Genomic DNA, 18,147 nt, shown 5'->3' with positions numbered 1-18,147 from the left:
AGGTTTTCATTTATTCCTCCCCACAAGCACACGATTGCTCCCTTGCTCTTCTCTACAGGCATCCTTGCTCCCCAGAGAGCCATTTCTCAGATCAGTGTGTGCATGCTGGCCTGGTCAGCCATTCCTGCACCCCTCCCCTGGGCTCTGCATAGGCCCTGGTCTGCCGGTGCTGCTCTGCAGGGCGAGCGGGCTGTGAGGCCCCAGGGTGACTCTGTCTTGGCCACGCTGATCAGGGCAGAGGCTATTGGACCAGCATCACTGCATCTGACAACCTCCTGACCAGGGTCTGTGGCTGTGGAGGATGGATGGAGCAATCACAGGGCATTGCATATTGCTCAGGATGTGTTCAGAGGTGTCACTAGACCCAGCCCACTCCCTCTCCTCAGGGACATGTGGGGCATTCCTTGCTTTGGCCCTTCACATTTGCTTTACTCTGCCTGGTTTTGAGAATCTCTTCTCACTGCCCATTCCAGGCACACGCTGCCCCTGGAGATGCCCTGTGCTCTCTGGGTGGCTCCATATTCCCTTCCAGTAGGACGGCCATCTGTCACAAGCTCTCCAATTTGTGGGACAGTCCCCAGCACACACCTCTTGACCACTCACCCTCTCCAGGCACGCTGGGCACTCACAAGTGACAGCTAAATCCAGCCCTCATTCCCACACACATCACCCAAAAGCGATGATGCCCCTTAGCCCATGGAAAATGTAAGCACAACAACAGGGCCTTTTTGGGTGTAATTCCCTGAGCAGACTCTTGGCTCTATCTCTGGGAAAAGACTCCAGCAATCGGGCACAGTAGTAAGAAGACCCTCTTTTATTAAAGAGATGCTACTTGGGAGGCCAGCTCTGACACAGTGATAGGCAGATCTACAGAAGGCCTCTGGGTGAGAAAGACAAGGTTTCTGCTTCCATAAATGTGGGAGGAATTCAGACATCTCTCCACAAACATGACTATCACAGACAGACCTCCCAAAGCTCAAGAGATGCTGGAGATGAACTGGGAATCAGTTGTGAGGAGAGATGGGTAGCTCATTGCTGCTCAACTAGTACCAGCTGATACAGTTTCCTCACTGCCTCCTGGAGCTCCTTGTTCCTCATGCTGTAGATGAGGGGGTTTACTGTTGGAGGCACCACTGCGTACAGAACAGCCAGCACCAGATCCAGAACTGGGGAGGAGATAGAAGGTGGCTTCAGGTAGGCAAACATGACGGTGCTGAGAAACAGGGAGACCACAGCCAGGTGTGGGAGGCACATGGAAAAGGCTTTTTGCCGGCCCTGCTCAGAGGGGATCCTCAGCACAGCAATGAAGATCTGCACATAGGACAGCACAATGAAAATGAAACATCCAAACACTAAACAGCTAATAATCCCAAGAAGCTCAACTCCCCTGAGGTAGGAGTCTGCACAGGAGAGCTTGAGGATCTGGGAAATTTCACAGAAGAACTGGTCCACTGTGTTGCCTTGGCAGAGCGGTAGTGAAAATGTGTTTCCAGTGTGCAGGAGAGCATTGAGAAACCCACTGGCCCAGGCAGCTGCTGCCATTCTGACACATGCTCTGCTGTCCACGATTGTGCCATAGTGCAGGGGTCTGCATATGGCAACATAGCGGTCGTAGGCCATGACAGTGAGGAGAGAATACTCTGCTGAAAACAAGAAGAAAACCAGGAAGACCTGGGCAGCACATCCTGAGTAGGAAATGGCCCTGGTGTTCCAGAGGGAATTGGCCATGGATTTAGGGACAGTGGTGGAGATGGAGCCAACGTCGAGGAGGGCGAGGTTGAGGAGGAAGAAGTACATGGGGGTGTGGAGGTGGTGGTCACAGGCTACGGCTGTGATGATGAGGCCGTTGCCCAGGAGAGCAGCCAGGTAGATGCCCAGGAAGAGCCAGAAGTGCAAGAGCTGCTGCTCCCGGGTGTCAGCGTACACCAGGAGGAGGAACTCACTGAGGGAGCTGCTGTTGGACATGTTGCACCTCCTGAGCTTGCAGGACTGTCCAAGGAAGAACAGATAGACACAAATTAGGACACACTTCTCTGAGTAAAGCTCTTTCAACCAGCCCCCCCGCCCCCGAACACACACACATTAGCACTCCCCATCTCAGCAGCACCATCACTGAGCTCCATGGCTTAAACTCTGGTTTGTGCTGGCTGAGTTTGCCATGAGGAGCAGCGGCCTTTGCCCATGCGCTCCCGAGGAGTCAGCCGTGACCTACAGCACTGCCTACATAGGAACAGATGTGACTAAGATTTATATTCCCAGTTCCAGTCAAATTTGTTCCACTCCATTCTAAACAATGTAGGTTCATGAAGAGTTATAAGGCTTTTTTTTTGGTTTGTTTTCTTTAGCTGACTTTGACCCTGTCACATCGGAGGAGGATTCTTGGAGGTAGAAATCATCCACACTTCTGCTGCACTCAAAATGACCATTTCTGATTCCAACGAGGCAAAAGGATTCACTCCGTCTTTGGTGTAGAGGGAGGAGCGCTGGCTTGTTCCCAGGTGCCCTCTGCCCCCATCTCACAGGTGGAGAACAATTGCAAAAGGGTTTTTCATGTTACCAAAAAGGGAATGGCACTGTGGAGAGCAGAGACATCCACTTCCAAAGTGCCCACCAGCACTCTTTCCAAGGATATGTGTGTGTGTGTGTGAGGGGGGATATTCAGCCCTCCCCTTCTGGCCAGCAACACATCGGGCTCCTTCCAGTTGCCCACATGCAGTCTTGCATTTCCGTGTTCTCAGAGTCTAGGTGCTTCTCCCTAAGGCACCTAGGTTACACTCAGCTGCAACGGGAGAGCTGTGCCCTTCTGGAGGGCAGATTGCAGCCCAGCCAGACACCCCAGGGAAATGGTTGAATGTCCTAAGGGTGTTGAGGATGTTCAGAAGAGAGAGTTGCCTCCTGTCTGGGCAACTGCATTGTCCAGAGCCCGAAAGGTTAGAGGGGGACTTGGGCATCTCACTGTTAAAGACATATCTTCATGGCAGGACCCACATAGTCGGTGTCTGAACTGCATCAGAAACCACCCCCCCCCCCATGCCTAGAGAGCCCAAGGGGAAGGACAAGGGCAGCATGGGCAGGTAGGAAAGAAACAGGGAGCAATGTCATGATATTTATGCCAAGGGAAGCAGGGACAGGGAGGAACAGAGAGACACTCAGATGTGTCTCCTCTCCTGGATGTCTGACTGCTGAGGAAATGACTCATGTCCTGTACCCCATATCCTTGAGGGATGACAGCTGTATTGGGTGGGAGAGGAGAGGCGGCACTGGAGTGGATAGTTTCCTCTCACACTTTGGCCATGGCTCTGCTGCCTAAAGCCGTCCCTGCAGGGAGCTGTGTCTCTGTCCCCACGTCTCTCCCCTCTCAGTCATCACAGACCCCATCCCTCATGCTCAGCATTCAGCTCTGCCCTGCAGAAAGCTCCCAGAGGCAGGGCACTGTCCAGGGGCACCTCCAGGTTTGTAGGAGCTAAGGAGCAGGTGAAGCAAACGTAGCTGGGGCTCGAAAGGTGCTGCTGACTCTCACTGTAGGCTTCAGGGTGGATGAAAGCATTTGCCAAGTCCCTCCCAGAACTGCTCCTCTCTCAGTGCCACTGTCCTGCAGCCTCAGTCCCCTGTCTAAACCTGACAGATCCAGTCCCATTTCACCCCACCCAAACAGAAAATAACTGAAAGCACCATCTCATGAAAGCACCTTCTCTTTCAGCTCTCCCCTGCCTTGGCATTACTGCTGAAAAGTCACCTCTGGGTAGGACCCCTAGCCCTGTTGCATGCACTAGCCTCTCCATGGGAGAAAGCACCTGTCCTACCAGGGGTCCTTCCTTTCACCCATAGCTTTCACCCTGCAGCATTGTGTGGAGCTCCCAGGCAGGCTGAGTGCTGACCCTCGCAGGCAGCAGAGTCCCTGCCCCAAGCACACAGAACCCTGGGGTGCAGAGACTCTACTCTGAAGGACAGTCCATGCCCACCTGGGTGCACAGCCAGGCTTCACACCCCTGCAGCCATCCCTCCAAGAAAGGAGCAGGGTGATGTGTCCCTCGGACCTCTCTTCCTTCCTCTGGCAGGGAATCCTTGCTCTGAAGCATCTCCCCATCCTCCACATTCATGGGATGGGATGGGCTTAGAAGACTCCTCCAGGAAACACAGCAGCATTGCCCTGGAGCCAGAGACTTACCATGCAAAAGGCTGTGAAGATTTCTCCCACAAGGAGCTCTCCTCCGGCCTCCCACTCCGCACTGCCTTTCACTTCCGTCTTTTCTCATCTCGTCTCCTCAGCAACAGCAGGCAGTGCCCAGAGTCCTGCTGCTCTTTGCAGAGGAGCTGTCTCTGGACACAGCCATCTCTCAGCAGTGCTGCCAGGCTGCCATGAGCAACCTCTGTCCCCAAAACTGGCCTCAGCACAGGACCAGCTGAAGGCAGGAGTTGTTCTGTCCCTTGTGCTCCCTCCTCCTGGGAGATGTTCCCCCAAGTAGGCTAAAATAATCACCTGTATTCCCTTTCTAAAGAGGGCAGAGAGACTGATTCCAACATTGCCATCTATTTCATCAGAGGATGGCTGTCTATGGTAAGTGGAAATGTCCTCATCTGGAAGCTCCTAGTTCCATCTCCTAACTAGGCAGGACACCCAGACAGGGATAAGAAGGGAGTTCACTGACACATGGTTCAGTCAATCTCGGCATCACATCCTGGTTTTGAAGACCCTGCGTTGCATTTAGATTCAGATCGCCTATCCCTACCGTTAACTCCACAAGCACACAGGAGGTAGGATTCCCCCTGCCAAAACTGAAGGGAGCACAGCACAGAGGTCTGCATGCGAGCTCCTTGTCTAAGCTCCCGTTCTAATCACTGAAGATGGAGGCTGGGAGTCAGCTGCTCACACACAAATACTTGGTGACAGCTGAAGAGACAGAGGTCATCCCAGGCATGTGCCAGTGTCTGCTTGCTCTGATGGAGTGACTGGGAGCCCTGAATCCTCCTAGAACATCAGGTGGGGGCTAGGTGGCAAAATATCTTGGTCATCTGCAATGATGCTATGAAGCTGAGACTAATGAAAATTCCACTGTTACGAACAGCAGTTCTAGTTCAGTGCAGACACGTGATTTCAAATGGCAGGGGTGTCCAGCACAACCACTTGTCTCTAGCAGATCCACCCTGGGACCTAATGGAAAACCATGCCCCTTTGGAGTGACTGCTGGGCATGTGCCCCAGGCATCTCGGGTTTCCTACATGTGCCCAAACAAACGAATAGCAACACTGGGGACTGGGTAATGAGGACCTTAGAGTGGTGGTATCACAGGTTGCCCAGGCTCACAGACTTCTTCAGCAACACTTTGTCCTGCCTGGAGATTGGTTCGTCTGTCATGGGCCCCAAGGTGTCACACAGTCAGCTCGGACAGCCAACTCCACTACTAGTATTCCTGCACAGCCCAGCTCTGTTCCTCCCTGGCCTTGGGCACTGCAGGGTTTGCTCTCTTAATGGGAACCTCCTTTCACCATTACATTGCCACCTGCTATCCATGCCAGTAAGCTACCACTTGCACTCAAAGCCTTTGCATACATAAGGTCTTTGGTAACACGTGACAAATCTTTGGTCACCCCTACAACTGAGGTGCTGAAGCCAGAATGTATGCAAACACACACAGCCTGGGGTGCAGGCAGGAGCAATGCACAAGCTGTCACAAGATCATCACCTGGCTGGAATAACAGAGATGTGGTGGGATTGCTCGCCTGACTGGAGTCCTTCAACAGCAGGTACAAGTTCTACAGGAGGGACCACCAGGGAAGATGAGGAGGGGGATGCCCTATGTGTGAAGGGGTAGCTTGGATGTAGGGAGCTCTTCCATGGGATGGACCAAGGGAGGCAGCTCTGCAGGGCAGAAGAGCTCAGGAAAACCAGCAGATCATTAAGGAACACGTCTGTCAAGAACAAGAATGCTCCTTAAAGAAGAGTTTGTAAAATTGGCTCTCTATTGTCTTGTAAATGTTGTGGAGATCAGGGAAGGTCCCAATGAGCAGAGAAAGGAGTATGTTGTGCCCATCTTCAAAAAAGGCCACAAGGACAAACCAGGGAGCTGCAGGCCTTTCCACCTCAATCTGTGGAAGAGTGTGTCATAGAGCCAGCCTCTCCAGTCACATGTCTGGGCAGGAGAAGAAGGTGCCTGGGAAGAGTCAGCATGGATTTACTGAAGGTAAATCATTCTTGACCAACCTGATTGCCTTCTGTGATAAAAGACTTGCACATGTGGAGAAGAGGAGAGTAGTGGATGGTGGCATGGTGACAGAGACAACAGCTGCAGAACAAAGACCTCTGCTCTTTCAGGCTCTTCAGCATGCCAGTGCCCTCCACTGTCTCCACTAGACTGTCCTACACTGTCCCATGCCTGCTGCTGGGTGCCTGCAGACTGTAAACACTCAACCTGCTTCCCCACCTTGCTCCCACCTTGGGATCTCCCTCCCACTACTGATGTCTCCCTGTCCTCACTGACTGTTCCTTGAAACACAGAGCCAGGGACTGATCACAGACTCCCTCTGGGTGACCTGTAGCACCACAGCACTGCTCTTTGAGTGACACTGATTCCCGTTAATGTCTGGTTTGATCTTCCAAGCTGCAGATTGTGATGCTTTCCCCTTCTTATGCTGCTTCCCACTACCAAGAAAAGTGCCTGGGAGACCCACCCAGAGACACAAGTGCTGACACGCTGGCATGGATAGCAGGTGGTAATGGAATGGTGAAAGGAGGTTCCCACTGAGACAGCAAACCCTGCAGTGCTCAAGGCCGCAAAGAAAGGGCTGGGCTGTGCAGGAATGCCAGGAAGGGGACTGACTGCGTGAACTGGCTCTGTGACACTGTTGGTCATTTGTCAGATTTCTTGAACCTGTCTCCAGGAAGGATAAGATGCCACTGAAGAAATCCCTGGGCCTGGGCAACCTGTGATCCAGCTATCTTGAGATCCTCATTAGTCCAGTCCCTGTTTGTATCATCTGGTGGGGTGAGAAGAGGTTCAGTGGGAGGAGAGCAAGAAGTGTTTGAGACATGGTTTCCCTTTAAGTGTCATGCTGTATGTGCTAGAGACAGGTGGCTGTGCTGGACACCCTGAGCATCTGACGTGGCCCTGTCAGCCCATTTCTGTGTCATTAAATGAAGTATCTGCCCTGAACTGGCAGACAGCTGTTTGTAACATTGGACTCTGCGTGTGTCTCAGCTTCACAGTGAGTGGAACTCTAGTTGTAGCAGGCATCTAGTGTCATTTCAGATGGCCAAAGAAATTCCTCACCTGGCCTCATCCAATGCTCTAGGAGAACATGGGTCTCCCATTTGCTGCAGCAAAGCAAGTGGTCATTGGTACATGCCTTGTACCAACTTCGTGTCTTCAACTGTCACCAAGTGTTTGTGTATGAGCAACTGATTCCCCCCCTCCATCTCCACTGACTGCAAAGGGAGCGCAGACAAGGAGCTCTCATGCAGATACCTGCCGATTAGGGGGAGGCATGGGAGGAGGCGTAGGAAGATTTTCCAAATCAACAACTGGCTACACTGCTGGTGTTGGCAACAGGGTTTTGGGTTCTATGACCATGGAACATGGTTTGAAGACCAACAACTGGTGGGGAGAGATGGGATTCACTTCACCAAGCAGGGCACATTTGCCTTTGCAAACAGGTTGGCCAGTCTAGTAAAGAGGGCTTTATACTAGCTAGAAGGGAGGTGGGGGCGGGGTGTCATACAGATAGGGTAGATAACAAAACACAAGTTGGGTTGGGGGTTCTCCAATGGGTAAATGCAGCTAGGGATGTGTGTTTGGGACATGGCTATGGGCGACCCCCATACACCCTTCATGGGAAACCTGCATGCATGACTACCTCTCCGAAATGCAGGTATACCAATGCATACAGCATGGGGAACAAACAGGAGGAGCTGGAGATCTGTGTGCGACTGCAGGGCCATGATCTCATTGCAATCACAGAGACATGGTGGGATAGCTCATGAGTAGAACGCTGTCATGGATGGTTATGTGCTTTTTAGGAGAGACGGGCCAGAAAGATGATGTGGTGGAATTGTTCTTTATGTGAGAGAGCAACTGGAAGGCATCGAGCTCTGCCTAGGGTTGGAGGAGGAGTCAGTCGAGAGCTTATGGGTAAAGATCAAAGGTCAGGCTAACACGGGGAACACTGTTGTGGGTGTCTACTACAGGCCACCTGATCAGGAAGAGGAAGTTGATGAGGCCTTCTACAGACACCTGGAAGTAGCCTGAATATCACAGGCCCTGGTTCTCATGGGGGACTTCAACCACCCTGACATCTGCTGGAAGGACTACACAGCAAGGCACAAGCAGTCCAGGAGGCTCCTGCAATGCATTGGTGATAACTTCTTGTCAGATATGGTGGAAGAACCTATGAGGAAGGGTTCTGGATCTTGTCCTTACCAAAAAGTTCTGCTGGATCTTGTCCTTACCAGCAGAGAGGAACTGGTTAGAGATGTGAAGGTTGGGGGCAGCCTTGGCTGCAGTGACCATGAGTTGGTGGAGTTCAGGATCCTGCAGGAAAGAAGTAAGGCAACAAGCAGGACTGGAGCCCCGGACTTCAGGAGAGCAGACTTTGGGCTCTTCAGAGACCTAATTGGAGGAATCTCATGGGTTAGGGCTCTAGAAGGAAGGGGGGGGCAGGAGAGCTGGCTAGTATTCAAGCATCACTCCCTCCAAGCTCAAGAGCGGTGCATCCCAAGGAGAAAGAAGTCCAGCAAAGGGGGCAGGAGACCTGCATGGATGATCAAGGAGCTCCTGACAAAACTCAGAAAGAAGAAGAAAGTACACAGAATATGGAAGAGGGGACAAGCTACTTGGGAGAATTATAGGAATGAAGCCAGAGTATATAGAGACGCGACTAGGAAGGCTAAGGCCCAGTTGGAATTGAGTCTGGCAAGGGATATCAAGGACAACAGGAAGGGCTTCTTCAAATACATCATTAGCAAGAGGAGGACTGGGGAAAATGTGGGCCCACTACTGAATGGGCGGGGGCCCTGGTGACAAGGGATACAGAGAAGACAGAATTACTGAATACCTTCTGTGCTTCAGTCTTCACTGCTAAGGGCAGCCCTCAAGAATCCTGCAGCCTGGATGTGAGGGAGAAAGTCTGGAGAAGGGAAGACTTTCCTTTCATTGAGGAGGATAGGATTAGAGACCTTCTGGCAGGCTAGACATCCACAAATCCATGGGCCCAGATGGGATGCACCCATGGGTACTGAGGGAGCTGGTGGATGTTGTTGCCAGACCGCTCTCCATCATCTTTAAAAGGTCCTGGGGAACTGGAGAGGTGCCTGAGCACTGAGAGAAAGCCAGTGTCACTCCAGTCTTCAAGAAGCGCAAGAAGGAGGACCCAGGCAACTATAGGCCAGTCAGCCTCACCTCCATCCCTGGAAAGGGGATGGAACAGCTCATTCTGGATGTCAGCTCCAGACATATGGAGGAAAAGAAGGTGATCAGGAGTAGTCAGCATAGATTCCCCAAGGGGAAATCCTGCTTAACTTCTATGATGGAATGACTGGCTGGGCAGATGAGGGCAGAGCAGTGGACGTTGTGTACCTTGACTTCAGCAAGGCTTTTGACACTGTCTCCCATAACATCCTCCTAGAGAAACTCAGAAAGTGTGGGTTAGACGAGCAGACAGTGAGGTGGATTGAGAACTGACTGAAAGGCAGGGCTCAGAGGGTCATCATCAGTGACATGGAGTCTGGTTGGAGGCTTGTTGCTAGTGGAGTTCCCCAGGGCTCAGTACTGGGTCCCATCCTGTTCTATTTATCAATCAATGACCTTGATGAGGGGATGGAGTGCCTCCTCAGCAAGTTTACTGATGATACCAAGCTGGGAGGAGTGGCTGACACACCTGAGGGCTGTGCTGCCCTTCAGAGACCTGGACAGGCTGGAGAGCTGGGCAGAGAGGAACCTCCTGAGGTTCAACAAGGGCAAGTGCAGAGTCCTGCACCTAGGGAGGAATAACACCATGCATCAGTACAAGCTGGGGACTGACCTTCTGGAGAGTAGCTCTGCACAGAAAGACCTGGGAATGCTGGTGGATGACAAGTTGACTCTGAGCCAGCAATGTGCCCTTGTGCCCAGGAAGGCCTATTGTCTCCTGAGGTGCATTAGGAAGAGTGTTGCCAGCAGGTTGAGGGAGGTGATCCTGCCCCTCTACTCAGCCCTGGTGAGGCCTCATCTGGAGTACTGTGTCCAGTTCTGGGCTCCCCAGTCCAAGAGAGACGTGGAGCTACTGGAGAGAGCTGGAGAGAGTCCAGCAGACGACTACGAGGATGATCAGAGGGCTGGAGCATGAGCCCTACGAGGAAAGGCTGCGAGAGCTGGCCCTCTTCAGCCTGGGGAAGAGAAGACTGAGGGGGGACCTTATCAATGTGTATAAGTACCTGAAGGGTGAGTGTCAAGGGGGTGGGGACAAACCATTTTCAGTTGTCCCGTGTGACAGGACAAGAGGCAATGGGCACAAACTGAACCACAGGAAGTTCCGCCTGAACGTGAGGAGGAATTTCTTCCCTGTGAGAGTGACAGAGCACTGGCACAGGTTGCCCAGAGAGGTTGTGCAGTCTCCTTCTCTGGAGATCTTCAAGGCCTGCCTGGATGCAACCCTGTCTACCATGCTCTAATTGACCCTGCTGAGCAGGGGGGTTGGACTAGATGATCTGCAGAGGTCTCTTCCAACCTTACTGATTCTATGATTCTATGATTCTTTGCCATGAAAGACCCTAGCGCAGCAGCAGGAACCTGCTGGAGGTATGTACTTGTAAAGGCATGTGAGGCAAAAGAGGGAGATGAGAGCTGGTGTGGTGAGCCCCGAGGAGAGCACTTTCTCTCTGCTTCCTGGAGGTGGGAAGTGCCTGACTTTTCACAGGCAGGTCTTATCCCCCTCATTCAGCACTAGTGTGGCCACATCTGGAACAGTGTGTCCCAGTGTGGGCTGCCCAGGGCTGGAAGAATGGGTACCAACTGGCGATGGTCCAGAGGCGGTCTCTCCAGATAGGACTGGGGTCCTCAAGCACTTGGCCTTTATGGAACGTCTGAGGGATCTGGGCTGCTTTAGCCTGTTGAGGTGGAGGCTAAGGTCAGTAGAGTACTGTACTGACCTTAGTATAACTCTTGTGACTGGAACGTCACCATAGACAGCTACGTGCTTTTTAGGAAAGACAGGCCAGGAAGGCGAGGTGGTGGAGCTGCTCTTTATATGAGGGAGCAACTGGAAGGTATGGGGTGGAGGAGGATGCAGTCAAGAGCTTATGGGTGAGGATTAAATGGCAGGCTAACATGGAGGGCACTGTTATGGGTGTCTACTACAAGCCACTTGATCAGGAAGAGGAAGTCGATGAGGCTTTCTACAGACAACTGGAAGCAGCTTCATGATTGCAGGCCCTGGTTCTCCTGGGGGACTTCAACCACCCTGACACATGCTGGAAGGACAACACAGATAGGCAGAAACAATCCAGGAGGCTTCTGCAGAGCATCAATGATAACTTCTCCTCAGTGGCTCCTCCATCACCTGTGTCAAGGAGTGTCCTGCTGGACCTTGTCCTAACCAACAAAGAAGGACTGGTTGGAGACATGAAGGCTAGGGGCAGCATTGGCTGCAGTGACCATGAGGTGGTGGAGTTCAGGATGCTGCATGGAAGAAGTAAGGCAATAAGCAGGATTGCAACCCTGGACTTCAGGAGAGCGGACGTTGGGCTCTTCAGAGACCTACTTGGAGAAATCCCAGGGGTTAGTGCTCTAGAAGGAAGGGGAGTCCAAGACAGCTGGCTAGTATTCAAGCATCCCTTCCTCCAAGCCCAAGAGCGGTGCATCCCAAGGAGAAAGAAGTCCAGCAAAGGGAGCAGGAGACCTGCATGGATGGGCAAGGAGCTCCTGGCAATACTCAAACAGAACAAGACAGTACACAGAATGTGGAAAAAAGGACAGGCCACCTGGCAGGAATATAGGAACGTTATCATAGTATGCAGGGATGTGACGAGGAAGGCTAAGGCCCACTTGGAATTCAACCTAGCAAGGGATTCAGGACAACAAGAAGGGCTTCTTCAAATACATCAGCAGCAAGAGGAAGACTGGGGAAAACCGGGCCCCACTGCTGAATGGAGTGGGAGCCCTAGTGACAGAGGACACAGAGAAGGCAGAGTTACTGAATGCCTTCTTGGCATCAGTCTGGTGAGCCCTCAGGACTCCCAGATCCTGGAGATCAGAGAGGAAGTCTGGAAAAAGGAAGACTCTCCCTTGGTCAAGGAGGATCATGTTAGAGGTCTTTTAGGCAGGCTTGACATCCACTAATCCATGGGCCCTGATGGGATGCACCCACGAGTACTGAGGGAGCTGGTGGATGTTATTGCTAGCCCGCTCTCCATCATCATTGAATGGTCCTGGAGAACTGGAGAGGTGCCTGAGGACTGAAAGAAACCAATGTCACTCCAGTCTTCAAGAAGGGCAAGAAGGAAGGCCCAGGAAACTACAGGCCAGTCAGCCTCACCTCCATCCCTGGAAAGGGGATGGAACAGCTCGTTCTGGATGTCACCTCCAAGCACACAGAGGAGGAGAAGGTAACCAGGAGTAGTCAGCATGGACTCACCAAGGGGAAATCCTGCTTAACCAATCTGATAGCCTTCTATAATGGACTGACTGACTGGGGAGATGAGGGCAGAGCAGTGGATGCTGTCTACCTTGACTTCAGCAAGGCTTTTGACACTGCCTCCCGTAACATCCGTGGTAAACTCAGAAGGGCAGGCTGGATGAGCGGACAGTGAGGTGGATTGAGAACTGACTGAAAGGCAGAGCTCAGAGGATTGTCATCAGTGGTACAAAGTCTAGTTGGAGGCCTGTACTATAGCTAATGGTGTCACCGAGGTCTCAGTACTGGGTCCCGTCTTGTTCAGTTTGTTCATCAATGACCTGGATGAAGGGACAGGGTGCATCCTCAGCGGGTTTGCTGATGATACCAAGCTGGAAGAGTGGCTGGCTCACCTGACTACTGTGCTGCCATACAGAGAGACCTGGACAGGCTGGAGAGTTGGACAGAGAGGAACCTCATGAGGTTCAACAAGGGCAAGTGCAGGGTCCCGCACCTGGGGAGGAATAACCCCATGCACCAGCACAGACTCGGGGCTGAGCTGCCAGAAAGTAGCTCTGCAGAGAAGGACCTGGGAGTGCTAGTGGACGACAAGTTGACCATGAGCCAGCAATGTGCCCTTGTGGCCAAGAAGTCCAATGGCCTCATGAGGCGCGTTAGGAAGAGTGTCCCAAATCTGCATTCTTCTACCCAGTGTGCAAGCAACTAATAGACACACTGGGTCGAGATATTTATTTCATTTCTGCACAGAGATGGATACTATGTGGTAGATCCGCAAAGTTAGCACACCTTCTCCTTTTCTCGTCCTTTATTTATAAACAGTCAGTATATGAATGAAGTATATACAAGTATAAATAAATGTATATATAAGGGATCTCATAGCACAAAGCGCAGCCATTGGTCTAGCACTGGCCGATCAGTCAAGGCTGCACAAGTGACCCTATAACAACAAAGAGCAGCCACATGACTACCATGGACCTGTCAAGCCCTGAGGAACAACTGACCCAGCAGCACAGCCAGCAGCAGTGGCCATAGCATTGCCCTGGGAGAAAGTGAGGCAGAAGTGACCTCACAAACACACACATCAACCACATGACCAGCACTGTCCTATCAGGCACTGGGGCACAAAGGACCTCAAAACTACCACCAACAGCCCTGTCGCCAGCACTGGGTGATCAGGCACTGAGGCACAAGCGACCTTGTATAAGAAACAGCAACAGCATGACCATCACAGGCACAAACAGCAGTCACGTGTCTCCTTGTTGCCTGCCATTTACAGGTGCACAGGTGGCTTTACACTGTGTATCAAAAGACTTTGCTTGCTGCTTGCAGATCCTGTTCTGAGGAAGTAGTGACTTCACAGTCTTCATCAAAGCCGCGTGCCACCAGCTGGCCTATCAGACCGTAAGGCAAGTGTGACCTCACAAGCAAAAACAGAAGCCACATTCCTACCACTGGCCGCTCACATAAGGAACAAAGGTGACTCACACTCGGCAATGAAGGCATGGGCTTGCTGCTGAGGCACACCAACGTCAGAAGCACAAACAGCGCTGATCTCCACACCGCTGCTCTATCAGGTGCTCGTGCAGAAGTCAGCTCCAAATCAGAAACAGAAGCAAGGGCTCAGTTTTTTCAGCAACAACGACCTCAGATTCTGCATTGAAGCCATGTGCTTGCTGCTGGCTAATCAGGCACTGAGGCACAAGTGACCTCACAGGCACGAAAGCAGAAATGTGCTTGATGCTGTTCCTTGAACCAAAAGTCACCTCTCCAAAACAAAAACAATAATGTGGCTACTGGTGGCCTAGCCAATACTGAGGCCCAATAACTTCACAAACACAACCATCAGCAATATGCATTGAGCTGGAGTGTCACCTACTGAGGCAGAAGTGACCTCACAGGCAGCCATGAAGCCACAGAGCTGCTCCTGCTCTGTTGGGAACTCAGGCACAATTGACTTAACCAGGCACAAACAGCAGCCATGTCCATGCTGATCACCAATCACATACTGATACATAACTGACCACAAAAGCACAAACACAGCAATGGGCCTGCTCCTCATTTGTGAGACACTGAGATACAAGGGACCTCAGCATGTTCACACAAAGCCAGGCTGGTCTAACTGGTTCAGAGGCACAGCTCACCTCACAAGTACAAATGGTATCTACGTGCCTGCTGCTGGTCTTCCTGGGACTGAGGCACAAGTGACCTGAAAGGTGCAGACCTTCACAGAGCAGAAGCTCACCTGGGCAATGCTCATGGCCATTGATTTTGCTGTTAGCACTCCAAACATAACAGCCTTCTGCAAACAGCCTTCATCTCCTGTCAAGACTCTCTCCAAGTCCTGGACAACCCCACTCTCTTATACAGGGCACATACCACAAAAAGCAACAATTGGTCTGGCTTTTCCTTTAGTACCATCAGGTCTGAGCTGCGAGCCTTTGCCCTGCGGCACCTACACAAGGACAGCAGGATGCCACTTCCATTTCTTGTGCCTCACTAGAGAGATCAGCTGAGGGAGCAGCTTCATTGGAAGGGGTGCCTGACACTGACAGATCAACTCAGCACTGCATCAGCCATCAACCTCATGCCAGACCTCTGCTGTCCCAGCTAGTCTACAAACACACTGACTCTACCCCACACAGCTGGCTGGTTGGCTAGATGCAACCAAGTGCCAGCAAGGAGAGATGCGTGCAGTACATTCATCATTTGCACACTCCCCCAGCACTGCTCTGCACACTGCCTTCCCTTGCCGCCTCAGCCCACGCAGGGAAGCTCTTGCACTCACACCCAAGGGTGGCCAAGGCACTCTAGGCTCACAAGGCATGTGCAAATGATCAGCACAAGAGCAGGCACAGAGCTGGCTCCTTCGACAATGTTGCTGTTTTCAGAGGGAAAAAGCCTGTTTTCTTTGGGCAGAGCAGGCTGCTGCGTTCCACCTCCATCCCTTCAGGAACCTCCACCTAGGGATGGAGGGATAGGGATTTTGTTTAGGAATAAAAAAGTTAGAGATACAATGTAGAAATATTGGAGAATCCTGAAGGCCTCCTGAGCTCAAAATAACCTCGGTTCCTTTCCTTTAGTTACTTGGACAAGGAGACCTGGTGAAGGGGAAAAGGGGGCAGAGGCTTTGAAGCGAGGCCCAAGTAATGAGACACCCTAAGGCTGGAGGTCTGCTGGTGTGCCAGCTATCTTCACTGCACAAGGTCTGCAGCACGAGATGAGGCCCCACAGCTGGGTTCAGAGAGCACTGAGGGCTGGGTGCCATGGGCAACCTGGCCCCGGGCACATCTTCAGCTCTTGCAGAGCCAGGACCCCAAGGGCTATGAGATTTCCTCAATTTAAGCTACAAAGGCTTTGGGGCACCCAGACAAAGGCAGTCAAGAGATGCTGGCATTTATTATAAGGGACTTTGACTCATCGTATAAGGCACCAACAGTCTTCTAGGAAAAATGGGCACCAACCCACAAAACCAACCCAGCTTTGTGTGAACATGCTGAGGTCCGTCATAGCTCAGCGCCTCGCAGATGGGGAGCAGGCCCATTGCTGCTGTTTGTGCTTTTGTGGTCAGTTGTGCATCAGTATGTGATTGGTGATCAGCATGGACATGGCTGCTCTCTGTGCCTGGTTAGGTCAATCGTGCCTGAGTCCCCAACAGTGCAGGAGCAGCTCTGTGGCTTCATGGCTGCCTGTGAGGTCACTTCTGCCTCAGTAGGTGACACTCCAGCTCAATGCATATTGCTGATGGTTGTGTTTGTGAAGTTATTGGGCCTCAGTATTGGCTAGGCCACCAGTAGCCACATTATTGTTTTTGTTTTGGAGAGGTGACTTTTGGTTCAAGGAACAGCATCAAGCACATTTCTGCTTTCGTGCCTGTGAGGTCACTTGTGCCTCAGTGCCTGATTAGCCAGCAGCAAGCACATGGCTTCAATGCAGAATCTGAGGTCGTTGTTGCTGAAAAAACTGAGCCCTTGCTTCTGTTTCTGATTTGGAGCTGACTGCTGCACGAGCACCTGATAGAGCAGTGGTATGGAGATCAGCGCTGTTTGTGCTTCTGACGTTGGTGTGCCTCAGCAGCAAGCCCATGCCTTCATTGCCGAGTGTGAGGTCACCTTTGTTCCTTATGTGAGCGGCCAGTGGTAGGAATGTGGCTTCTGTTTCTGCTTGTGAGGTCACACTTGCCTTACGGTCTGATAGGCCAGCTGGTGGCACGCGGCTTTGATGAAGACTGTGAAGTCACTACTTCCTCAGAACAGGATCTGCAAGCAGCAAGCAAAGTCTTTTGATACACAGTGTAAAGCCACCTGTGCACCTGTAAATGGCAGGCAGCAAGGAGACACGTGACTGCTGTTTGTGCCTGTGATGGTTATAGAATCGTAGAATCGGTAAGGTTAGAAGGGACCTCTGGAGATCATCTAGTCCAACCTCGCTGCTCAAGCAGGGTCACCTAGAGCTTGTGAGACAGGGTTGCATCCAGGCGGGCCTTGAGTATCTCCAGAGAAGGTGACTCCACAATGTCTCCGGGCAACCATAGCACTGCCCTGGGAGAAACTGAGGCTGAAGTGACCTCACAACCACACACATCAACCACATGACCAGCACTGTCCCATCAGGCACTGGGGCACAAGTCACCTCACAAGCAGAAGCAGCAGCCATGTGACCAGCACTGGCCAATGAGGCCCTCATGCACAAGTGACCTCGCACAGTGAAGAAATTCCTCCTCAATGTTGTTGCTGTTTCCGGTAAAAAGTCCCTTGTGCCTCAGTGCCTGATAACCCCGTGCTAGAGAAATGGCTGTTGTTAGTAGTTTTGAGGTCCCTCGTGCCTCAGTGCCTGATGGGGCAGTGCTGGTGACATGGCTGCTGTTTAGTTGTTGTAAGGTGACTTCTGCCTCAGTGCTCATTGGGGCAGTGCCAGGCCATTACTGCTGTTGTGTTTGTGAGGTCACTTGTACAGCAGTGCCTGGTAGGCCAGCTGTAGGCATGTAGTAGTTGTTTGTGATTTTGAGGCCACTTATGCAGCAGTGCCTGACAGGCCAATGCCAGGCACGTGTCTGTTATTTCTGCTTCTGAGGTCCCTTGTGCCCCAGTGCCTCATAGCCCAGCTATGGTTATGTGGCTGTTGTTTGTGAGGTCAGGCCTGCAGCAGTGCTGGATAGGACAGTGCTGGTCATGTGGTTGATGTTAACTGTAGTGAGGTCCCTTGTGCACCAGTGACTTGCAGGATTATGCTAGGCCCATGGGTTGTGTTTGTGTTTCTGAGGTCAGTTCTGCCTCAGTCCCCGACGGGGCAATGCTCGGCCCCTGGCTACTCGCTGTGGTTGTGAGGTCACTTGTGCACCAGGGACTTACAGGCATGCACTAGGCCTGTGGCTGCGTTTGTGCTTGTGAGGTCACTTTTGCCTCAGTCCCTGACAGGGCAATGCCAGGCCTACAGGTGCTGCTTGTGTTTGCGAGGTCACTGCTGCCTGAGGCCCTCAGAGGCCAGTGGTAGGCCCCTGGCTGGTGTCTCTGGTTGCGAGGTGGCTTCTGCACCAGCACCTGATGA

The 18,147-nt window shown here is 52.1% G+C and overlaps 1 protein-coding gene across 1 annotated transcript; it reads right to left on the bottom strand.

Annotated features, from left to right (window-relative positions):
* Nucleotides 1-1,029: 1,029 nt before the first annotated feature.
* On the bottom strand, nt 1,030-1,965 carry LOC134154621 (olfactory receptor 14A16-like). The gene has a single exon (XM_062601295.1). It carries the CDS (start codon nt 1,963-1,965, stop codon nt 1,030-1,032), a length of 936 nt encoding a protein of 311 aa, XP_062457279.1.
* Nucleotides 1,966-18,147: the final 16,182 nt, after the last annotated feature.

This window comes from Rhea pennata, unplaced genomic scaffold (genome assembly GCF_028389875.1).
Source record: "Rhea pennata isolate bPtePen1 unplaced genomic scaffold, bPtePen1.pri scaffold_32, whole genome shotgun sequence".
NCBI classification, from domain to species: Eukaryota; Metazoa; Chordata; class Aves; order Rheiformes; family Rheidae; genus Rhea; species Rhea pennata.
The sequence above is the reverse complement of the archived record's forward strand: the minus strand, read 5'-3'. Positions and strand labels throughout refer to the sequence as shown.

Bases quoted from the DNA above. Each gene is read 5' to 3' on its own strand.
- LOC134154621 (XM_062601295.1), bottom strand. From the start codon at position 1,965: ATGTCCAACAGCAGCTCCCTCAGTGAGTTCCTCCTCCTGGTGTACGCT.